General features: G+C 36.5%; 1 protein-coding gene across 3 annotated transcripts in view; it reads right to left on the bottom strand.

Moving 5' to 3' along the window:
* uggt2 (UDP-glucose glycoprotein glucosyltransferase 2) overlaps positions 1-20,790 on the bottom strand; it is a 44,137-nt gene that overhangs the window by 17,196 nt on the left and 6,151 nt on the right. For all 3 annotated transcript variants that reach the window (XM_023336985.1, XM_023336984.1, XM_023336986.1), the window contains exons 7-30: positions 19,388-19,484; positions 19,236-19,308; positions 18,276-18,376; positions 17,931-18,030; positions 17,416-17,476; positions 15,783-15,874; positions 15,525-15,675; positions 14,639-14,758; positions 14,376-14,461; positions 14,108-14,243; positions 13,721-13,852; positions 13,455-13,619; positions 11,999-12,122; positions 11,812-11,910; positions 10,474-10,568; positions 9,833-10,039; positions 6,207-6,338; positions 3,902-4,023; positions 3,619-3,711; positions 3,435-3,537; positions 2,645-2,724; positions 729-918; positions 454-612; positions 262-347 (exon numbers count right to left, since the gene is read on the bottom strand). In XM_023336985.1, the coding sequence (XP_023192753.1) occupies positions 262-347; positions 454-612; positions 729-918; positions 2,645-2,724; positions 3,435-3,537; positions 3,619-3,711; positions 3,902-4,023; positions 6,207-6,338; positions 9,833-10,039; positions 10,474-10,568; positions 11,812-11,910; positions 11,999-12,122; positions 13,455-13,619; positions 13,721-13,852; positions 14,108-14,243; positions 14,376-14,461; positions 14,639-14,758; positions 15,525-15,675; positions 15,783-15,874; positions 17,416-17,476; positions 17,931-18,030; positions 18,276-18,376; positions 19,236-19,308; positions 19,388-19,484 (2,804 nt within the window). The remainder of the gene's footprint in view (positions 1-261; positions 348-453; positions 613-728; positions 919-2,644; positions 2,725-3,434; positions 3,538-3,618; positions 3,712-3,901; positions 4,024-6,206; positions 6,339-9,832; positions 10,040-10,473; positions 10,569-11,811; positions 11,911-11,998; positions 12,123-13,454; positions 13,620-13,720; positions 13,853-14,107; positions 14,244-14,375; positions 14,462-14,638; positions 14,759-15,524; positions 15,676-15,782; positions 15,875-17,415; positions 17,477-17,930; positions 18,031-18,275; positions 18,377-19,235; positions 19,309-19,387; positions 19,485-20,790) is intronic.

Raw genomic sequence — 20,790 nt, forward strand, 5'->3', positions numbered from 1 at the left:
CTCCAGTCTGTCTTCTCTTTAATAGCATCCCTTTCCACCTACCCGTCTCTCCCTGCCTCTATGCTGAGCAGTACTCCCCGCACTCATCAAAACCTTGCATTGCTACAGTGTCAGCAGCTCACCATGTTTCCATAGAGATGGGTTTCAGAAAGAAAAAGAGAGACAGCTGAAAACCAGCCTTGAATCTGAGTTATGAAAACACCTGCTGTACAGCCATTACTGCCTAATTTTGTGTTTGTAAACAATGACTAGGATACTCACGTGATAATCTGATAGATGTCCTCTGATCTCCCTTTACGTAATCTTAGGATCCAGGCTCCTGGGTTGGCCTTCAGCTGGAAATACCCCTGCAAAGTTTTCTTCACTTTAGTCAAAGTCTCGTTCCAAATTGAACAGCCAGAATCATATTTGATCTTCCCAACATAGTGCAAAAAACCTAACAAGTATGCTGACCAGATTAGCCATGACAATAGTGTCATACATGAGCGGGTCCTGACTCATGCCCAGGGTGAACTGTAGTCCACGAGGCGGCTGGCCAGTTGACAGGTCAAAGCAGTGGCCCTCCAGTAAGAGGTGCTCCAGTTCAAATTCTGCTGCTACAAGCCCATTAACCTGTAAAGGACTATAAATTACAAAGCAACGAAACCCTTGGGAAGAGAATAAAAGCACTCTGGCTCTACCCACACATGCAGAAATTAGTGTGTAGCAATGACTAAGCACCTCTATACCTCTTGCAAGTGGATGTTGTCCAGGTCGTGGAGACTGTGCTCTGCCTGCACCATCCAGCTCTCCGGTGTGATCATGTTAAGAGTAAGAAGGGGGGATTCTGGGAGCTCCATGAAGCGGGCTACCGGCCCTGGAGACGCCGTGTCGTTGGCCAAGAAAGCCACATCAGGCTCCAAAACAAATCTGTAAAAACTGTGAGGAAAACCAAACATAGTAAGCAAATCATAACATAATATAAAGCTTTAAACTTTTGAATCATTGTATTTCCACACTGTTCAGACACCAAAACTACACTCTACTGCAAGATATAAGATTATAACATGTTACAGTCATCAGGACAGTAGAGATTGGACCAGTTGTAGCAGCTCTGTCTACATCATTTGTTTGAAGGTGAGAGATCTAATGCTTTAACCACTTGTGCTGTTCACCCAACGACAAATGTGAACAAGAAAAGTTTATGTAAAAGCAACTGCAGGTTTATGTGTAGGGATGGAAAATAGTTAACCTAAACAACTCATAGCTTTAATTACAACAAACAGTGTTTCTATAATTATTGAATCAGAAGCACTCAATGGAAGCTATACATTATTGCAAAAAGACTTCCCAATAATCTATTACTTCTTTTGACCTATCATATAAAACCTGAATAAAATATATTGAAGCAGTTGGTTCAGTGAGTATATGTTTTCAAGGCAGTGTAGACAAAAAAAAATATTACTAGTCTTAACTGGTTTATACCTTAAAGCTTCTATTGCCTAACAGGTGCATAAACATGATCCATATTCAAATGGTTGCTTTTCACCTTAATAGCAGATTTGTTTACTTCTCCAGAGTGAGATGAGTGTGACAACTGCAGCACCAAAGAGTGGTGAGGGAACACTTATGGTTAGAAAAGCTTTTATCCAGCTCACCACAGGAAACATATTGTCTTCATTGTATTGGTTGTGATTTGTGACTAGACATCAACAAAACTTTACTTCTTCTGTTAAGAGGTAGAGCAGTCAAGATAATTAAACAACTGATACAGAAACAGAATTCATGAACTCCTACTGGCAGCAGAATCACCACAGGTGGACTTTAACAGCACCAAGCTTGTGGCTATAAAAATAAAATGAAGCAGTAAAGTAGTAACAAGCCCCTGTTAAAACAAAATCCTAGTTAAATTAAAATAAATGGAAAAAAGGTCACAATGGAAGAAAAAAAAAAAGATCTTCGATCCCCCTGTAAACTAACCATTATTGTAATTTGTAATCTGGCAATGAGGCCAAAACTAGCAGCCAGTTTTAAAGAATTTGAGAACACTGTGATTTTGTAGAAATGCAGCATTTACACAACAGCTCAACTGGAGACATCCAGCTTATTTATCCCACACGAATGTATCAAGTTGCAATCTATGTCAATTACAGCCATTTCTCGCTCAAGGGGAGAGGAAGTTTATGGAGAGGGATGGTGGAGACATGAATGATTTGTGGTCGAAGACTTGTTTCCATCAATAAAACTTCAGCAAGGAAATTCAGTTATATCCCCTGAGATTTCTGTGGACTAACTCTGCAAATGACTCAACCTATTACACAATAAAAATAAATAAATAAATCATATAATAGCCACATTCACTCATGGGCCCAAATATTGATGGGGAGAAAAATAAAATCTATGTATCATTTTCTGTTTTCATTTGACTATCATTTTAACTCTCTCCCCTACATGGTTTGAACTGCAACAGTGAATGTTTGAAATTTGCTCAGAGATGCACATGGGGGCCCAAAGCAATAAGGCGGTGTTATTAAGCAGATTGCATCTGTGTAGCACTCTCTTACAAAGGGATCAAGCGCAGCTGAAATGCTAAGACTGCAGCAACAAGAGGATACACAAACAAGCCAAACAGGAAAATTTAATTACTGCTGGAGCTGGAGCTTACCTCTTGAGGGGCAACTCGGACAACTTGGCCCTGCAATTCATAAACACCTGCAGTTTCACATTGACCACTTGACTAAGCACCTGCAGCATTCAAACAGAAACAGAGGCCCAGTCAGAAATAAGGAGAAAGAAAATCATGTGTGCAGCAGAGAGATTAAAAATAGAACGGTGAGCTAGATCAATGGAAATAGTCTTTATATATGGTTCCACAAAGCTTAACATTAAAAAAATATATACAAATGTTAGTTTACTGAGCAAGTTTGATTCCTCAGAAATGAACAAGATATTTGATATAAGTTAAACTATTTGAATAAATGAACAAGTTTATCTAAAATTGCTTGTGATATCAGATGTTCAACCAGTCAAATCAAATATCCAATATCATCGTAGAAGGTTAGCAAATATTCTTCAGCTTGAACGGTATACATAATCATTTTCACAACTTTTCTGTTAAAACTGTCCAAGGATTGTAGCTCATGGCAGCTATAATCATTTTCCTGGTCAAAATATGGAAAACAGCTTTAAAAAAAAAAGGAAAAAAAGCAGAGCGCAAATTTAGACATTGCAGAAAAGTTGCTCGAAAAGTAGGCATCCACCAAAGAAAAGCTCTGGCTCATATAACCAAAAAGGAAATTATAAAATGTCCAATTGTGAGAGATCAGACTTGTTCAGTTGTTGAAGAAAAACTACAACTCTACTAGGTGTTGTGCTAGTACATGCTGTTTTACTCAGCCCGCCTGTTGCTTTCTAGCTGACTGAAAGAAAAGGAGCAAAACTGGAGAGTGTCTTACAATCAGGAGCGAGGAGATCTTTTGTGCTTCTCTAGTAAGGGGATCAATGATGGCCACAACATCGTAGAACACCTCATTTTCACGTGGTGAGAGCTGGAGCACACTGAGGAGGGAATTTCAATGTTCTGATTTTCACTGTGGGATGTTCTCAAAAAAGTAAGAATGGTAAACAAATAAAGCATACCTTTGGGTGTCTTTAAAACTGACATCTCTTCTGATCTCTCCTTTAGAGACTGCAGAAAGCAGCGCATCAACTTTCATGACCAGGTCACTCGCTCTAAGGGAGAAGAGGTCCATTATTTATAAAGTGTGTGAGTTGAGAGAGGTAGATCTCTGAAAATAAAAAAATAAAAAAGGTAGGTGTGAAAAAGCTAAAATGGTGAACAAATTTCTATTAAAGACATTGGTGAGGAAGACAAAGTTACATTTTGATTTAGATGGCAAGACTGAAATGACTACAAACATACTGCTTTGGTTTCATCCCCATCTGTTTTACTTTGGCTTTGACTTTCTCTGCTGAACCAATCTTCTCAAGCAAGTGGAAATCCTCCATAGTGAATTCCTCCTGCTCTTCAAACAGACAGAGAATCTGACATGGAAAAAATAATGCAGTCAGAATATGATTTTTCCAATTCTTATCTCAGTGTGTATCACTTAAACCTTGCCCAGGGGATGTCAGATGTAATGTAGCTGTGACTGTTATATCCACTTAAAGTTATGTTATCCAGTAGTGCTCTCTGCTTTTACTGTTTTCTAGTCTGTGAGACCAGCCCTACTACTGTTGCGGACAAACATGAGATAATATTAATTATTAGAGCCACTTCTTCAGAGGCTGGCCTCTTCTTGCCTGGCTGTCATCGTTGTCTGTCACCCCTCATCAGTTTTGTACGCGAACATGCAGAATACAATAAAGGCCACCTGTGACCTTTAATTAACAGGTGTCCTGCCGATTTGACAGTGCCAAATGAAGACAATGAAAACCTTGAAGTAAAAATTATTTATTGGCAGAGCAGCAAAACTGACATTGCAATTTGGTAAATAGTAGGAGAAACATTTACCCTGTGCTTTATCCAGAATAATATGCTGTTTTAAACTAATAAAAATGGAAAAAATAAACATGTAAATAGATATGAAACGTAAATTACTGAGACACATTCAGGACTGTTCATAACACAATGGTGCTAAAGCACCTTTTTTTTTTTTAATCCAACCTTCACTGAGGACATAGTTTGGCTACAGAGTCCGGTTCTGTTTCTGTTATGATTCTGTCTGGTAGATTTGTTTTGCAGAGTTTTGTTCATTTGCTTTTGTATTTAATAAATATAAAAAATGTATAAAAAATATCAAAATATTATGCAAAAGTGAGATTTCCTGCTTTCATAAGAGAGCAAATGCATGAAATTAGGCAACTATCAGGTTTTTCATAAAATCCATAGATGCAAAAAGATCTATTAACACACAAAGCATTCACATTTACAAGGTTGAGCTAAAATATCAGGCTATAGATGATAATAAATTAGGAGCAGCTTTGGAACTACAAGAGTCAAACTTCCCATCACTACAGAGGGTTCTCTCACTGCAACAGCGAAACTATGAAGCGCCATCAACCGCACTGAGTATGAGCAGAGGGTGACAGGAGGGGAGAGAGACAGAGTGCGAGGCGAGTGACGCATGAACGAAGTGCAAACATCATCCCGCTGTCTCTCATTTTTATCCTTTCCACCTCGACTCTTTGTGGCTGCATTCAAACACAGGTGTCTGCCAATTGAGATTGAAGCACGGATCGGGCCGCTGAGAGGTGAGCAGAGGGGCACAACGGGGGAAGCTAGTGGTGATTCACTTTTTTGGAGCAAATTTGTTTGTTTGCATTGATTAGTCAACATCTATTAATTAAAAAAAACTTCACATGTATTTATTAAAATAAGTGGTTATTATGATCATTTCTAATGATTCTTCACAAGTCAGACTTTATGGTGCTCACCTGACCACTTGGTGCACTACATGGGGTGTGGGTGGAGTCACTGTGCTGACTGCAGCAATCAATTGTTCTACAACGTGATTGTAGGGGCGCACTGATTGGAGGTTTATGGCCAGTCACCAATCTTTAAAATGCCTGACATGCCAGATGTATGTTGTGCTAAGTATAGAGAAAAATTGCTAAATTGGCAACAATGGGGAGACTTAGACAAGACATGGTGGACAGGTCTGTCAGTCAGTCCTCTCTCACTTCAGGACAGTGGATGATTTTCCTTGCGAAGGAAGATAAGGCCGACTGCTGATTGCGCAAAGTTAATGAAATCGGGGACAAACGATCTGTGCACCCCTAAAGGACAGCCATAAAAAAATTATTTAAGTGATTTTTAAATAAAAATCTGAATGTTTCACAGATTGACTCATAGAAGGGCTGCTCATTTGATCAGATGAAGCATATATATTTTTAAAGAGCAGAGATTTGATTAATTTATCTGTAACCTTGTCACTGTAGAAAAGAGATAAATGAAAGATTTAATCTATCTTTAATGTTTTAATACACATTTCTTTCTCCTTTACTCCTCCTAGAATATACTTGATGTTGGTCTGATCACTTCCATTGATTATTGCTTTTCTTAACATTCGAGCAAAGGAATCATTTAAAATGTATAGTAGCAATTAAATGAAAATCAGTTGAGCCATTTTTAAACAAGTTATAAATAAATCCTGATGCCTCAAATTCATACCAGGTCACTAATGTTCACATTTCTAACCATACCTGATAACATAGAGTCTACTCACTCTGCCGTTGCTGATCACAGCCTGCTGTCCAGGACGCAGCTTCAGGACATCTTGACAGAACATTTGCTGACTGCGGATAAAATCAACCTCTAGTGTGTTGAACTTTTTCTCAAAGGCATCTAGGTCCATTCCCTGCAGCAGAAGAACAGAACTTTGTTTAGGATGTCAGGAACAGAGCGTAGTTTCTGAATGTCGGAAGACTTTGCAGGGTAAAGCAAGATTTGTGATACAATTGTAATATCCGACAAAGTAGCTTTAGGACATTTCTCCTCCATTCCAGCTTGTCAACAAAATACCATTCTGAGTGATGCATTGGTATAAAGGAATGATGTATGTGAGGCAAAAAATAATAATTATCATTTCATCCATCATTGATGACTTGCATCTGCACAACTACTGGATTTTCAAACAAGTCTAGCAGAAAAAGGAAACATTTTCAACCTAGCTGTCAGAAATTAAAGAAAGAAAAGAGATAAATCAATTTGTGATTAATACCAGAAACTCTTAATTAAACCTCAGTTATATTTGTTCATAATAAATTGGGTGTGGGAGCGTGGAGGGGGTTGTAGAGTCAGGTTATTAGTTTCTCCAACATTTCTGTCCTCCGGAGATCAGGTGAAATACCAATAATGTCAGCGCAATTCAGTCAGCAAGTCTGTCTGGCAGCCAATAATAAACTTGTGTCCCTTGGCTTTGGGTCTCAAGTCACAAAGCTGCTTCCTACCCATCTTTCCATTGCTATTTCCACCCCATAGTCTCCTTATAGTTTAAGGCTTGTATAATTGAAAGAAAGTTTGCTACAGTAGTCCCAGCTGACGCATTTGCTGTATGACTTAAATCTGACGGGACAGAAGGGAGCTCCTGTGTCAACGGATTTGTTGATTGGAGCGGCCTCTGTGTACTGCTGTGTGGGTGGATCCTGCTGCACACTGAAGTGTTTGGTTGTAGCTCTGCTTATAGCAGCAGAGTGATGGTCAGGCCTGGCTGAACATATGTAGCTCACACAAGGGTGCGCAGGAGCTTGGTTATTCATCAGCCCCAGGACAACAGGTATACACCAGCACTTTTTAGTTAAAGATGCAGCGTGTAGAGCCTTCCTTTTGATGGCCCTGTGACACTTCAAGTGGAACTGACAGCGAGCCGGCCACTTGTCTAGGTATCTGCAGGGTGTGGAGTCTCATGCCTGCCCTGAAGGTATTCAGTTGGCTGATGTTAGGTAGAAGATTGGCTCATCAATCACAGTTTTCTCAAACTGTGAACTAGAATCAATGAAAAAAAAAAAGTATAAGAAAAATCTCAGCATGTGTGTTTACCCTACCATTATGTTTTCTAGTTTTTACCTTTAAACACCTGCATGATAGATGATAAAAAACACATCCAAGTGGAATCAAATGCAACTTCTATCCTAATAACTCAAAGCCACAACAAGGGGGCAAACTGTATTCAAAATCTTTTAACAAATAATTTAATTTCTGTAGTTCTGAATGTCTTTAAAATGTTGAATTATATTAGATTTTCCCATTTAAAACATGAACACAGATATTCATTAGTTAATAAAGTTTAAGATCCAACTTTGTCATTATACAAATCTATAAAAATTGTCACTTAAATATTTAATACTGTCTGGATGTTGGCAGACACTATTCTAAATCAATGAGCTCGATGTTGGAGGCAACGATCTAATATCCGGCATAATGACTCGATGGAATAAAGTTTATTTTCAGGTACATCAAACAATCCTGTTATCATTGTTATGCTTTAAATGTTAAAACAGGCCAGACAACATACTAAATATTGTCCAAAATATATTTCAATTACAAACACTATCATAAAAATGAAAATTACAATAGACAGTCCTGAAGTGAACTAGAATCACTAAGACAAAACTTAAATGGGTATGAAAAAGTGATCTATTCTTCACAAAGTCTAGAGCCGGTTTTAGAAAAGGAGATTGTAAAAGTGTTCCTTTTCATGACTAACGGGTTATATAGACCAAAAATGTATGTTAACACTTTGTGTTATTCATTGTGGTAACAAAAGTGACAATAAAAGGATTTGAAAAGTCTTTTTCTCTACAAATGCATTACAGTACGTGAGTAAATAATAATGGATTTAGCCATATTTTCAAATATAAATGCAGCATTTATGATGCTCAGATGAAATAAGCTGTCAAAAAACAGTAAGCCTAAAAATACCAATCACCAATATAGTCTTTAGGGATTACAAACATAATCAATTAGTTTATCACAATAACAAGATCACTGAGTCTCATCACAGTACTTTTTTCCCATGATAACAATAATTTCAGATCACAACTGAAACAAAATAAAGAAATGGTGGGTGTCCAAAACAGCTTATTCAGACTACAAACTCACATAAACAGACTCAAACACGTTTCTAAACTGCAATAGCTACACTGACGGATACAAAGATATTTGTTGCATCTGCTTTTATCAAGGGGAATCAACTTTGATCTTGTTGATATAGAACTCAGAGAACAGCATAGAGCATAGAGCCTAAGATGCAGTTAGAAGTCCAAACAGATATCAGTTCTTCTTAAGATGTGCAATACCATCAGTAGCTGTATTCAAGAATGTAGCTGTTATGTGGTGTTGATGATAATCTAACACTGAACTGCTTCACAACCTCCCTTTCACATCTTACCGATGTAAACACATTAGGAGCTGGCATCCAGTCACCCTTCAAACTTGATTTAACAGATCAGATGGGCTTACTCACAGAATTTCTTCAAATATAAATGTTCCTTTACTCCTAATTTGTTGACCTTACTGCTTGGTTTGCTAGTGCTGAAACACTTCAGCATCTCCAGAACTGAATGCATTTATGATGCTCTGATGAATGAAATCAGCCGTTTGATTCTGGTGTGTTGGAAAAGGGATGCATCCAACACACATCAGTCCCTGAGATCTAGGACAGTAGCTCTCAGCGACTGGATTTGGGCACGCCTGTCGTAAACGTATGGGTGCTTTTGGTGACAGCTAGTTGGAAAAAAGGTAGTTCTTTAATTGAGTCGCCCGTGTGTTGAAGCAGTGATTTAAGAATGTCAAGTACAAACTCCAGCTAAGGACAAAATTCAAGCATATACATGGCTCTAATTTAATTAACTTTAATCAGATTAAGAAATAGTGCACAGCACATTTTAAAGGACTTTGATCAGTATAAAGGACTTAATAAGGTAATCCCTAATGCAATAAAATATTATTTGAAATATAATACATAGCAAATGAATGCTTCACATCATAAAGATATTCATGTGTAACATTTTGTCTGTAACATATTTCTTACAGTACAAAATAAATCTTTGCTTCAGTGTAAAATGCCTTTTTTAAACTTTCTTTGTAATTTAATGTACTGCAAAGGCTGAATATCCCAAGATTTCTCACTAAGCGTTTCCTTTTTGATATTTAGTACAACTATGACAGGTTATTAATACAAATACAGCAGTAATGCAATAAATTATAGATATGACAAAAAAAAACACTATGCATGCATGCAGAAAATACATGCTGTTTCATTGTAACTACATCGAGATTGCTGCAGGAAGGTCAAATGTTTGAACCAAAGGACCTAATTTGAAATGTAAAATTAGTGAAAACAAAACTTACCTGCATCCCCAAGTCCTTCACCTTAGTCCCTTGCTGGAGGAGCAGGCTGCTCTCCTCTTTTAGGAGTTTTTGTGCAAACTCTGCTGCAGCCTTATTCTTCTGGGTGAGGAGAGAGGCCCAGACAGCTCTGTACAGCACAGTGTTATCTTCGCTGGGCTTTCCACTGGGGTTATCTATCACCCCTACACGCAAGCCTGGACTGGACTTCTGCACGCACACATACAGCAGCGATATAACTCACACTAATTTCGCAGATTCTCATCTATTCAGAGACAAGAAATGTCACTGACAAAGCACCAGCAAGAGAGAGAGTTTTTTCAAATAATTCTCTGATCTTTTTTACTTTGTGGATTATTAGCTACAAATATATCATTTAAAATGTACCTGTTTTTAACTTTTTTTTAGGAACACAAAGAAAAAACTTTTTTTTCTTAATGGTTTTACGGTAGTTTAATCAAATTCCAAACTGATACCATTTCTTTGGTTTGCATGCAAAGCATTGATTTTAAATGAACAAGACTTGTTGCTGTTGCCACATATATAGTAAATGTTCTTCAAAGGTTAGAATAAATGAAAATATTTATAGAGAAGCAGGATTGTCAAAATTATATTGAAATAAATAAGGTGTGAACAATACTTACTACATGTTTCAAAGCATTAAGCAACAACTTTCGCCCTGAAACCTTCTCAAAATCTGCAACTACCCACATGGTTACAGCAGTCGTCCCATCCTCATCTAAATTGAAAAAAGCAACAAAAAAAACATTATTCCAAAGACATTTGACTTTCTACAAAGCTCTAGCATCACACTGTAATAACTTTTTATCAGTCAGAAGACGATTTGGTTCGATTCAGCCAGTTTCATGATATAAACAAACATTCTATGATGTAGGGCTGAAACAATTAATTGGATTAATTGTGATGAAATGATTACTGACATAATCGTCAACTAACTTAGTAACTGATTAATTGTTAAGTGGATTGTACAGACTCAGAAACATAAAATTTTTTGGAAGAAGAACATACTTATAGAGGAAATTAAGCCAAAACTATACAAATATACTGTATATTATGCTTTTAAGATGAAAAAAAGTCTGTAAATATGATCTACCCAGAACTCCTCAAGTGGCATAGATCTAGCTTCACCTGGTTAAAATTCTTTAAAAAAAAAAGATAGAGACATAAATAAAAAGCTAAATACAAAATCCTGATAAAACCCTTTAAAGATTGAAGTCCAGGCTAAAATAATAAGATCGCGACCCTCGAGTCCAGAATGAATGTTGGTTAAACCAACCTGTAATAAATATTAAACTAAGTAATCAGTCTGATTTCCAGGAGCAAGAATACTCAATGTATTGGGAAATGTTGCGCAATTTATAAGACTATTGAGCCACCTTCAGAGTTCTATTGATTGCAGCCACACAGTCAGAAAGTGGGTTTTAAGCTTGTCTCCCAGTCCACAGAAGAAGAAAAGCAATCAGCTTCCACACCCTCGCTGAAGCGACACTGAGCCAGAGCAGCAGAAAGCTCTGAGGTGCATTTAGACAGCTGACCGAATGCCATTTAAAGGAGCAAAGAGTTTTCAACCTGTCTGTTTCAACAAAGATCAGTTATTGTTTTTCATACACCCTTAAAGCAGTGTACACTCATTTTGTTAAGATGTTACTTATGGTTGAGTTTACAGATATTCAAGATATCTACAGTGACCTGCTCCAGCTTTACTTCATGTATCGTAGCCTAAGGAGAAACAATCTCTCAAACGTGTCCCAGGTCTATATACACATACAATGGCAACAATGTGAAAAGCACTGGTTTCATACCAAACAGTCTGGTTCAGTGGTTTAATCACTGCTGCAAATACTACATCAGAATGGCTAGCTTGTACTGCATAGTGCAATCTTTATGTCCAGCTGCAGGGAACTGCATTTGGCTAAAAAAAAATAGTGTGCTGAAAGAAGAAAACTAATCCCATTGCTTACCACCATTTGTGAAATACTTCATCCTTTTAGAGATCACAGCAGTTTTGTCTTTAGACTCCAAGTATGAAAACATAGTTGTGTCCTCCCAATCATCTACAACTGCAAACAAAAGAAATGAATCCTGACATGACAGAAATACAGGCAGTGAGCTGATACTAGATGATGTTAACTGAGGAGTACGATTTACCTGGCGTCCCAGTCAAGTCGAGGTATTTTCGGTCAGTGTTTAAAATGAGCGGATTCATCCTGGGAACCACATTAGCCTGCTCCATTAGATGATCCACCACATCTGAGCTTTCTGTTAACTGACCCTATGAAGATTACGGGAAAAAAATGCTGATTAAAAAAATCTGTGTAGTTTATGAAGTGTTTGTTACATGTTTCATACCCGTAACGCAAACATAAACTGATGTTTATGTAACAATGTGGGAAGATCAAGAATAATATTTGTCTGCAAATTGCCAGGATTTGTAATGTGATAGTCTTACAAAAAAAACAAGGGAAGCTTCTAGGTGCAAATATATAAACACATTTGTTTTGACAAATAAATGTTTCTCTTTTTTTGTAAAACTCACATCCAAGTCAAAGCTTAAAACAACCATGCAAATCAGTGCTTGTTTGATACTGGGCTTTATCGTTTTAAGACTAGTTCATTCTTGTCTGTGCTTCTGCACAGCTTTTTGTGGAAACACATGCAGACCGGCCATCATAGTGCGTTTAAGTACTACTTGTAAGCTATAAAATATGCAATAAAATATTAACTGCTTGTTGTTTTAGAAAACTTAATTGGCTCACTCATTTCTTTTTTTTTCATCCTTACAGGCTGCAGCATTTGGCTGAACAATACACACCAGGGCTTTGCATTGAAAGCTGTAGAGGTTTTTCCATCAGTCCATAAATATTACCAACATGCAGAAATTGAATGCATAGCACTTAATACAAAACCGACCAGATAAGGAATCCAAGCTGCCCTTTGTTATATTGCACACATTAATAAAGCAATGATGCTTAAAATTAATTATATTACCCAGGTCTAGTGGTACCATTTTTGATTTCCAAATTATTTTACTGAATGAAAGGTAGAAATCTGATTTAAACACCATACATTTTGTTCTCTTTGTTTTAATGAAATTTCGCTGCAGTGTTGTTCATCTGCCCTTAAATCTAATGAAAAAAGTACACTAGGCAAGAAATCCAATAGGCTCAAAATCCAAACTTGTGTTTTTATTGGGGACAAAAAAAATTTATCATGAGATCAAAAATGACCTGATGCATCATAAAAAGCTGAACTTAATATGTAAGGTCTGCTCAATATAGGATCACCTACAAACATTGCTACAAAGGTAAAAATCAGTCTTCATCAAAGCATTTGTTATTTCAGGGATGTAATTTTTTTTCTGTGTTATGTTGCCAAGCAACTCTTATAAATACCTTCAATGAATTTAAAGTGCAAAAATCTGCCTAAGTTTTTTGATAAAAGTGAGCGATGAATCTTTTATAATCAATTTGGAATGAATCATGTCTTTTACAAGTGCTACTTAAATGCATTTTCTTAAGACTCTTTGTGTTTACTCATTACTCTAAAAGTACTACTTCATGATATGTAAAGGTTTTATATACTGAATATCAAGAGTGAGTCATACCATAAAGACTGCTCTCTGAAAGGCAGCAGTGGTGTCCATTATGCGCTGTAGGATTATGGTCTCCAGTTCTTCTGGGTCCATCTCGTCTGGGTTCAGAGGAACTCCATTAAATAATGCCAGAGGCAAGGCACCCAGCCCACTCTTCCTGTAGAAGAGAGCACCATCCTGGGGGCAAAGAAAATGTTTACTGAATTCCTGACTGTTGCCATTCATTAATTATGGATTGAATCTACCAACTGTTTTATCATTTCAAATTTGTCTCCTACCTTTCGTTTGTAATCATATTCAGAATCTGATCCCAGAATCCGTTCTTGATTGGCTTTTGGGTATTTCTTCTTCAGGTACGCAGATATTGTGTCAGCAGATAATGTTTCCCCCACATCTACTTTGTTGTACATCTGTAAGTGGTGTTAAAGCAGTTCAGACCTAACTGTCAATGTCCTTGGATGTCTCCCACTGTCAATAATTTCTAACCCTCTCTAAAAGAGCTAATAGCCAAGGTAAAACCACGTTTACTGATCTTGTCAAAAATGCTTCAGAACTATAGGATAAGACAAAGCACAATAAAGCAATAAACCTCAGAGAAACAGGTAGATATGAGCTGGCAGGAAACACTTCCTAAAATACGAGATTTATATGTTTGATATACTTACTGAGACTATAGACGTCACAGCTTGGGATAAATCATACTCGTCTGTGATGTAATTCAACAGCCGGTAAAATCCCACTCCTGCGTCTGAGAAGCCATCAATCTCATCTTTGGTGTTGACAACAAACACAAATCCAATTCTATAGGAGCAGGGGACAAAACAAGTATTCAATTTGCAGGTGAGATGAGAATCACTACCTGGCAAAGATTATAAAATGCTGAGAGCAGACCACATAAAAATGTGGAGAAATGTGAGGAACGACAGCACTAACCTCAGGGGGATTTTATGCTTGTAGAAAAGCTCTGCTAGCTTCACCAGCTCAACAGTTTCTTCCTGCAGTGGATCTAAAAACAGAACCTAACAACACAGGCATCAACTTTAACAAAAAGAAACGATAAACTGAAAACAGATCACTCTGAGGCAATTTAATATCAACTTAAAGTTGAAATTTATTTCCTTGCATTGCGTCCATCTGTGTTAATTGAAATTTTGTACAAAGAAACATCCGAAAAACATAATTCACTTAGTTCTCACCAGGTTAAAGAAATTACGTCTGATCTGTCGGATGACGCCAGGAAAGGTGGCTCTGAGAAGTTCCTGCACACTTGCTGGCCAGCTGCGGTACATCTGGTCATTTTCAATGTCATTCATCCACTGGAAAACATATAAATACAAAGCTTGTTTTTAAACAAAACCTCCAGTGTTTCAAAGGGCTTCAGATCAATTCCATTTTTAATCAATCAAATATCCAATTCATACCCAGATGGTGGCATTTCATCCAACCTACATCTACTTAGTACCCACAAAGAAACAATTTCACTCTCATATACTGAATTATTGTGCTTATTTTTGTATCTGTAATTAGGCATATACAATTTAATAAGCGACTCCGGCATTTTATTCAGTAGAAATAGATTAATTATTTAAAATTTTAAATACTAAAGACAAGAATTAAGTCCTCAGTCAGAAGCTTCTTCAGAATTGCTGCAATGCAGACTGCTACAGAAGATCCTTTCTGCCCACAGCAGCAACAACAACTCTTTGAACATTTAATTTCCCTTTAGGATCAATAAAGTATTTCTGAATGAGACTGAATAACACTATCAAGTTTTCAGTGACAGAACTCTACAAATTCAAGTGCCAACAAAAACATTGATTAAATGTAGAAAAGGTTTATCTTTCTTTCACAGAACATAAAGCAGACAGAGGAAGCAATTTTAGAAAGAATATATTTTTGAGAGACTTTTCTTGGTTTCCTTCCAAGTTACAAAAGTTTCAGACGGCCTTTTGAGCTGAAGTATTCTCATGACAAATCTAATTCACACCCCGATCTAAGACCATGAGGAAAAGAGCACCTTTAGAGTTGATCTGACAAGACAGGTGACGAGCCAGAAGAATTATTATCCTGGACAGGACTCACCATTATAGCTGGATGTCGGATATCTAAGGCGTAGCTGTCATCCACTGTGTTCACAAGTAACCTAAGCAGCTTGGCCTGATGTTCTCCCTTAATGCCCAAGTTATGAAGCCCCTCTAAAACCTTGGCCTCTCCTCTGAGGATGTCTAATATACTGAAAACATAAAAAAATGGTGGTTAGTTGTTTTTTTTGTTTTACTTTGCTAGTGGATTTGTATAGAGTTTGAAGCTTGTTGTAGAGTTAGACTGTCCATGTTTTACCTGAAAGGGTTGTGAACATCTAGATCAACGTGTAGTCCATTTATAAAGAGCTCCCCATCTCCTGGCTGGATGCCCATTGTCTCACCAAGATGCTGTAAAGCAAAGTTGAAGTGCTATTTTACTGTGAGTTTAATAAAAGGAAAGATTTGGGCAAAATTCTTCTTCTTCCTCCTCCCTTTTCACAGAAAACAATGTATAAAAATGTGTTTGTGAGTATATTTGTTAAATCGAGTGAATAAACTGGTAGATTAAAAAAAGTTTCTTGGCATTATTGGTTTTAAAAGTTAACTTCCAACAGTCTCACCAAGGACTGGGTTTGAGTTTAGCCTTCCACTAAACGGCCTTTAGACAGGATAACGGCTCCTTTTAAATATAAGATTGTTTTATGTCTTGTCTCACTCAATAAAAATCTGCAATCAAAGGAGAATTTTATTCATCAGTCAGAAGCCAAACCTTTTAATAATGTTCCCTTCACAGTGGAGTCAAAATATTCCAGTCTCCAGGACTTTTAAGACTGCTCAAACACAGCTGTGTTTATGCAAATCTGGGAAGCCAGATTCCAGTGTGGAGGAAATCAAGGCTCTAATGGACTAATTAGCTTTCTCTAATGTACATTTTCATGTTTTTCTTGTTCATAGTGGCAGAAATTCAGCGAAGGATTCTGTGTGTGTGACAGGAATTTTTAATTTATCTGTCTTTTAACAAAGGTCCAACCAATGACTGGATTTGCAAATTAGCCTGTGGCTAGAAAACCTACACACAAAACAACAAGTTGCTCTGTTTTGCACATGCCACACTGTTTAATGTGCTGTCCTTGATTAAATAAATTTGAATAGAAATCAATTGGAATCATACTACCCAAAAAGGTTTTTCAACACTTCTTTTCCAGCTTGCTCTTTCCCATGTATCCTTATACAATGTGTATGTGCACAGAATGTGAAATCTCCCTACAAACATGGGAGGTTTATTCACCTCCATCGTCAGTTTCAGCCTTCCTGTAGAGAAGGTATGGGATGGTTATCGGTATTGATATTTACCAAAGTTTTGAAACCACTGAAATCTTTCATCACAGCATCCCTATGACTTAATGTTTTTTTGTCAGTTTGGGTCTTTCTGATGTGCACAGCTGAGGCACTGCCAATAGCATTACAATAAATTTCTTGGTACGCTGCCGGTCCTATGTCATTGTGATGAGAATGCAGCTTTGGTGCAATGACAGTGCGGCCACTTCTACTTCAAATTTCCCAATAACTGATCAATGAAGCTCTGTGCAGGTCACCTGTCATGCTACCTGGGCAGATATATCACAATGATTTCACCAAAGAAAAAACATCCAGAGGACCTTTTTAAGACTCTCCAAAGGTAGATTTTTACTTTTGTGGTGCAATTTTAGTCCAGTGTACAGGAGATACAAGATCTTTAAAACTGATCTTTTAAGAAGAAAAATATGTGGAAAGATATAAATACATGAAGAAAAGAAGAAAAATGTAAACAAGGCCTTTAAAGAGAATAACAATAAGAAGTTAAATTACAGAATAAAAGCTTGTTCAATAAAATTCTGTGCATGACAGACAGATGTTATCAAGGAAACCACCTGCATTCTCATGCAGAAACACTGCTTATGATTTCACACCTTTTGGTTCTTCTCAATTTCTTTTCTCATTTCCTGTTTTACGGCCACTCTTGTCAGTGATCTGTGGGAACAGTAAAACATGTACAGTCACCATCAGCTTTTAACACATCCCCAGCCAGCTGTAAAATGCCAGTTTTAATCTCCAAAAACCTGTGGGCCCTCAAGTTGGTGCCTTTGCAGCACACTGCCAGTAAACACCCAACTCTTACTCAGCAACTTCTGCTGTTTTTACAAGCTGCCTGAGCCAAAACACGCATACATCAAGAAAAGCTGATTAGATCTCTGTATAAGAGAACAATGTATATTTATATGTCCCAAGAAGGAGACAGAAGGTAATGATGAAGAAATAAAAAAGGTTTATATCTGAAATATTTCATCTGCACTTTAACAAGCATCGATAGTGCTTAGATTAGCAATATGTAACAGAGAACAAGGATGGGATATGGATTTTGGAACAATACCAATACCCCTGCTAGTCAACCAGACAAAGGAAGAAACAAAACAAATTTTCTTACCTTGCTCTGCTTGGAAAGTTTTGACTGAGGTCTCGCATGACCTTTAAAGCGTCGAACTTTGGCACAGACATGATTCTAGCAGCAGCCTGAAAACTTAAATCTGGAGAAAATGGCAAAAAAAGAATAAAACAATGTATTCAAACAAGTAACAATGAACAATAATTGTCATTACAGCCGCAATAATCAATATTTCATTAATGAATTGTTTTAGAAACAGTAAGAATAATTATGGCTTCCTAATAATTTTCATTGTGTCAATAGTGTTTGTTACCATTTTATTGAGTGTTTCCAGTGTATGATAACTGAAACCAATAACAGATCCATAAAAACACTTCTGCCAATCACCTTGCATCTCCCACACTTTGAGAGGGGCCATGTCGTTGGTACTTTCCAGCAGATGTTTTCGAAGTTCGCCAAGTTGCTCCTGGAGTTCAGGGTGAGATGTTCTAAAGCCAGGCAAAGGAAGATTGAGCAAAGCACCCCTCATATCAAATGACATCGATGTTGATGAAAGATAAGGGTTATACATTTCAAAGATGAAATATTAAACATACCAGATATATGGATATTAAAAATGTATTTAATATTTTAAACAATTCCACACATGCTTATTTGTTAAGTAGACGTTTCATTGCATTGCCAAGCATCTTTTTTTATAACTTTTAAACAGTTTTATGTGCTGAGAAGCTTCTTCGACCTCTCGATATGAGTCTTTGCCTTCTTCACATTAAAAGCGTCAGAGTCAGTGATGTTTATGGTTTCTATGCTGTAACTGGATCCCTTTAATCTCACCTAACATTTTCAATCAATTTAAATCTAGTAAGCACAAGACCACTCTAGGACATTTCAGAATTTCTCACTTAATTGGAAGTGTGCTTGGGATCACTGCCTCGCTGGAAGGTCATGTCAGAAGCAAATAAGGGATGATATTGATGTCCTAAGATTTTACTATGTTTTACCGTCACTTTAGACCATGGACATTGGGAGATAGATTTAAAAACAACTCAAAATCACCCAACTCCAATACTAAATTGAAGTTGAGTAATTGAAAAAAAAAAAAATCTTAAAAAAATTACTACTTTAGAAAAGTACATCCTCCATTCATATTGTACAGAGCACCATATCAAAAACTTACTTTTTGAAAAAAAACACATATTTGATGCATTATTAAAATAAATGGAGGTGTTTATTATTTCTGACAGTAACTGTAGTTATTATAACCAAACCACATCCAGCAAAAACAACAAAACATTTAGCTGATTAAACAACATTTAGTGCTGCTAATGATACAGTTTTGTGACTTACCTTAATGTTCCAAATAAGAAACCTTGTACTTCATCATTCTCATCATCCTCAGCATTTATAACCGTCTTTGAATCTACAAAATGTCAGGTACATCCAAAATTAGCATAGACAGCAGGATCCAGTACACACTGCATGATAAGACGCTAACTCACCTTTAACTTTGGTGTCATCCACAGCTTTGTATTCTGTGCTTTTGATGGCCAACTCAACACCATATCCTGATAAAAGCACCTTTTGAGGTTTTGGTTTCTGAAGCAGTTGAAGCAAAGGAAACATATTGGTTTGTTTGTACATTTTTCTTTCAAATTATTGTGACTTTTCAACACTGAAAAAGCTGCCACAAGGGCTGCTTTGTAGACCTGCCAAAATACACAATTACATCAAAATTATAGCTTCCCCCAGTGGTGCCCAATTTTTTTGACAAGTGGGGCAAAACTGTAAAGATGAAACTACTTGCAGGCCAGAACTAAAAAAAAAAAAGATCTACTGACTGTTTTCATCCTATAAACAAAACATGCAATAAATATAATCAAACAAAGATCCTGTAAAATATTATAGATCTAAAACACATTTGCTTTATTTAAAAAAGTTCAAAAAATTTTTTTTTAACTAAACTACTTTTCATCTTGTTGGTTAAAAATATTTGTTCTAAGTCAATTCTGATCTAGAGATCAAATTTAATGAATGAATGTGCTGCAGTCTGTATTTGAGCAAAAGTCACTTAATATTTGTAATCCAATTTTCTACACAATTAAAATGAAAGCAAAAATACATGGCTAATAGAAAAACAACCATGAATCATACCCAACATTTCCAACTTTGAAAGCATTAAATAAATTTACAAAAAATTATGCCATTCTTGAACAGTGGTTGAGGGTCAAACAAAATTATTCCAAGGACTAATAAAGCCCCCAGGCTGCACTTTGGCAATATTTCATTTAGAAGGTTAATTGTCAACATGCAGAGTGATGTTAAATTTATATCTGCTCCTAAAAAAGTAACATGAACATATAAATGTAAAGACACAGTATCTTGCCAGTTATGACTTGATACTTTTTGTTGTTATTGTTGCACATAACCTCAATTGCTGTGCTTTACTTTTTATTTTTAAGTTTAATGGTATTTGATATTCTAAAATCTAAAAACTAAATTTTGTTTTAATCTCACAACCAAATAGTATTTAGAAGAAACATATATTACATATGTATTATTTTCCTCCAAAAGGTGCTAAAGGTTTTATGTACTTTTATGTATGTATGCGCTTTAGTCTTCAAATTGACCATCTTATATCTCTGACTGATTTCTTGTCAAATTAGCATTTTAGAAATGGTACTGAAAGGTCACTGGCAACATTGTCAATCACAAGTGGCCTAAAGATAAACAACTTTAGTGCATTCTTTGATGTATGAATAAAATAAACTTCTGTGTGATTTATTAAAATCATTGCAATATTCATGTGTGCAATAGTAGTGCTACATATGGTTTTTTGAAATAAAGAACCTGATGCATATCATATTTCAAGTGTCAAAAAATATTCCATTGCATTGCAATAAAT

The sequence above is a fragment of the Xiphophorus maculatus genome, chromosome 7 (assembly GCF_002775205.1).
Source record: "Xiphophorus maculatus strain JP 163 A chromosome 7, X_maculatus-5.0-male, whole genome shotgun sequence".
NCBI classification, from domain to species: domain Eukaryota; kingdom Metazoa; phylum Chordata; class Actinopteri; order Cyprinodontiformes; family Poeciliidae; genus Xiphophorus; species Xiphophorus maculatus.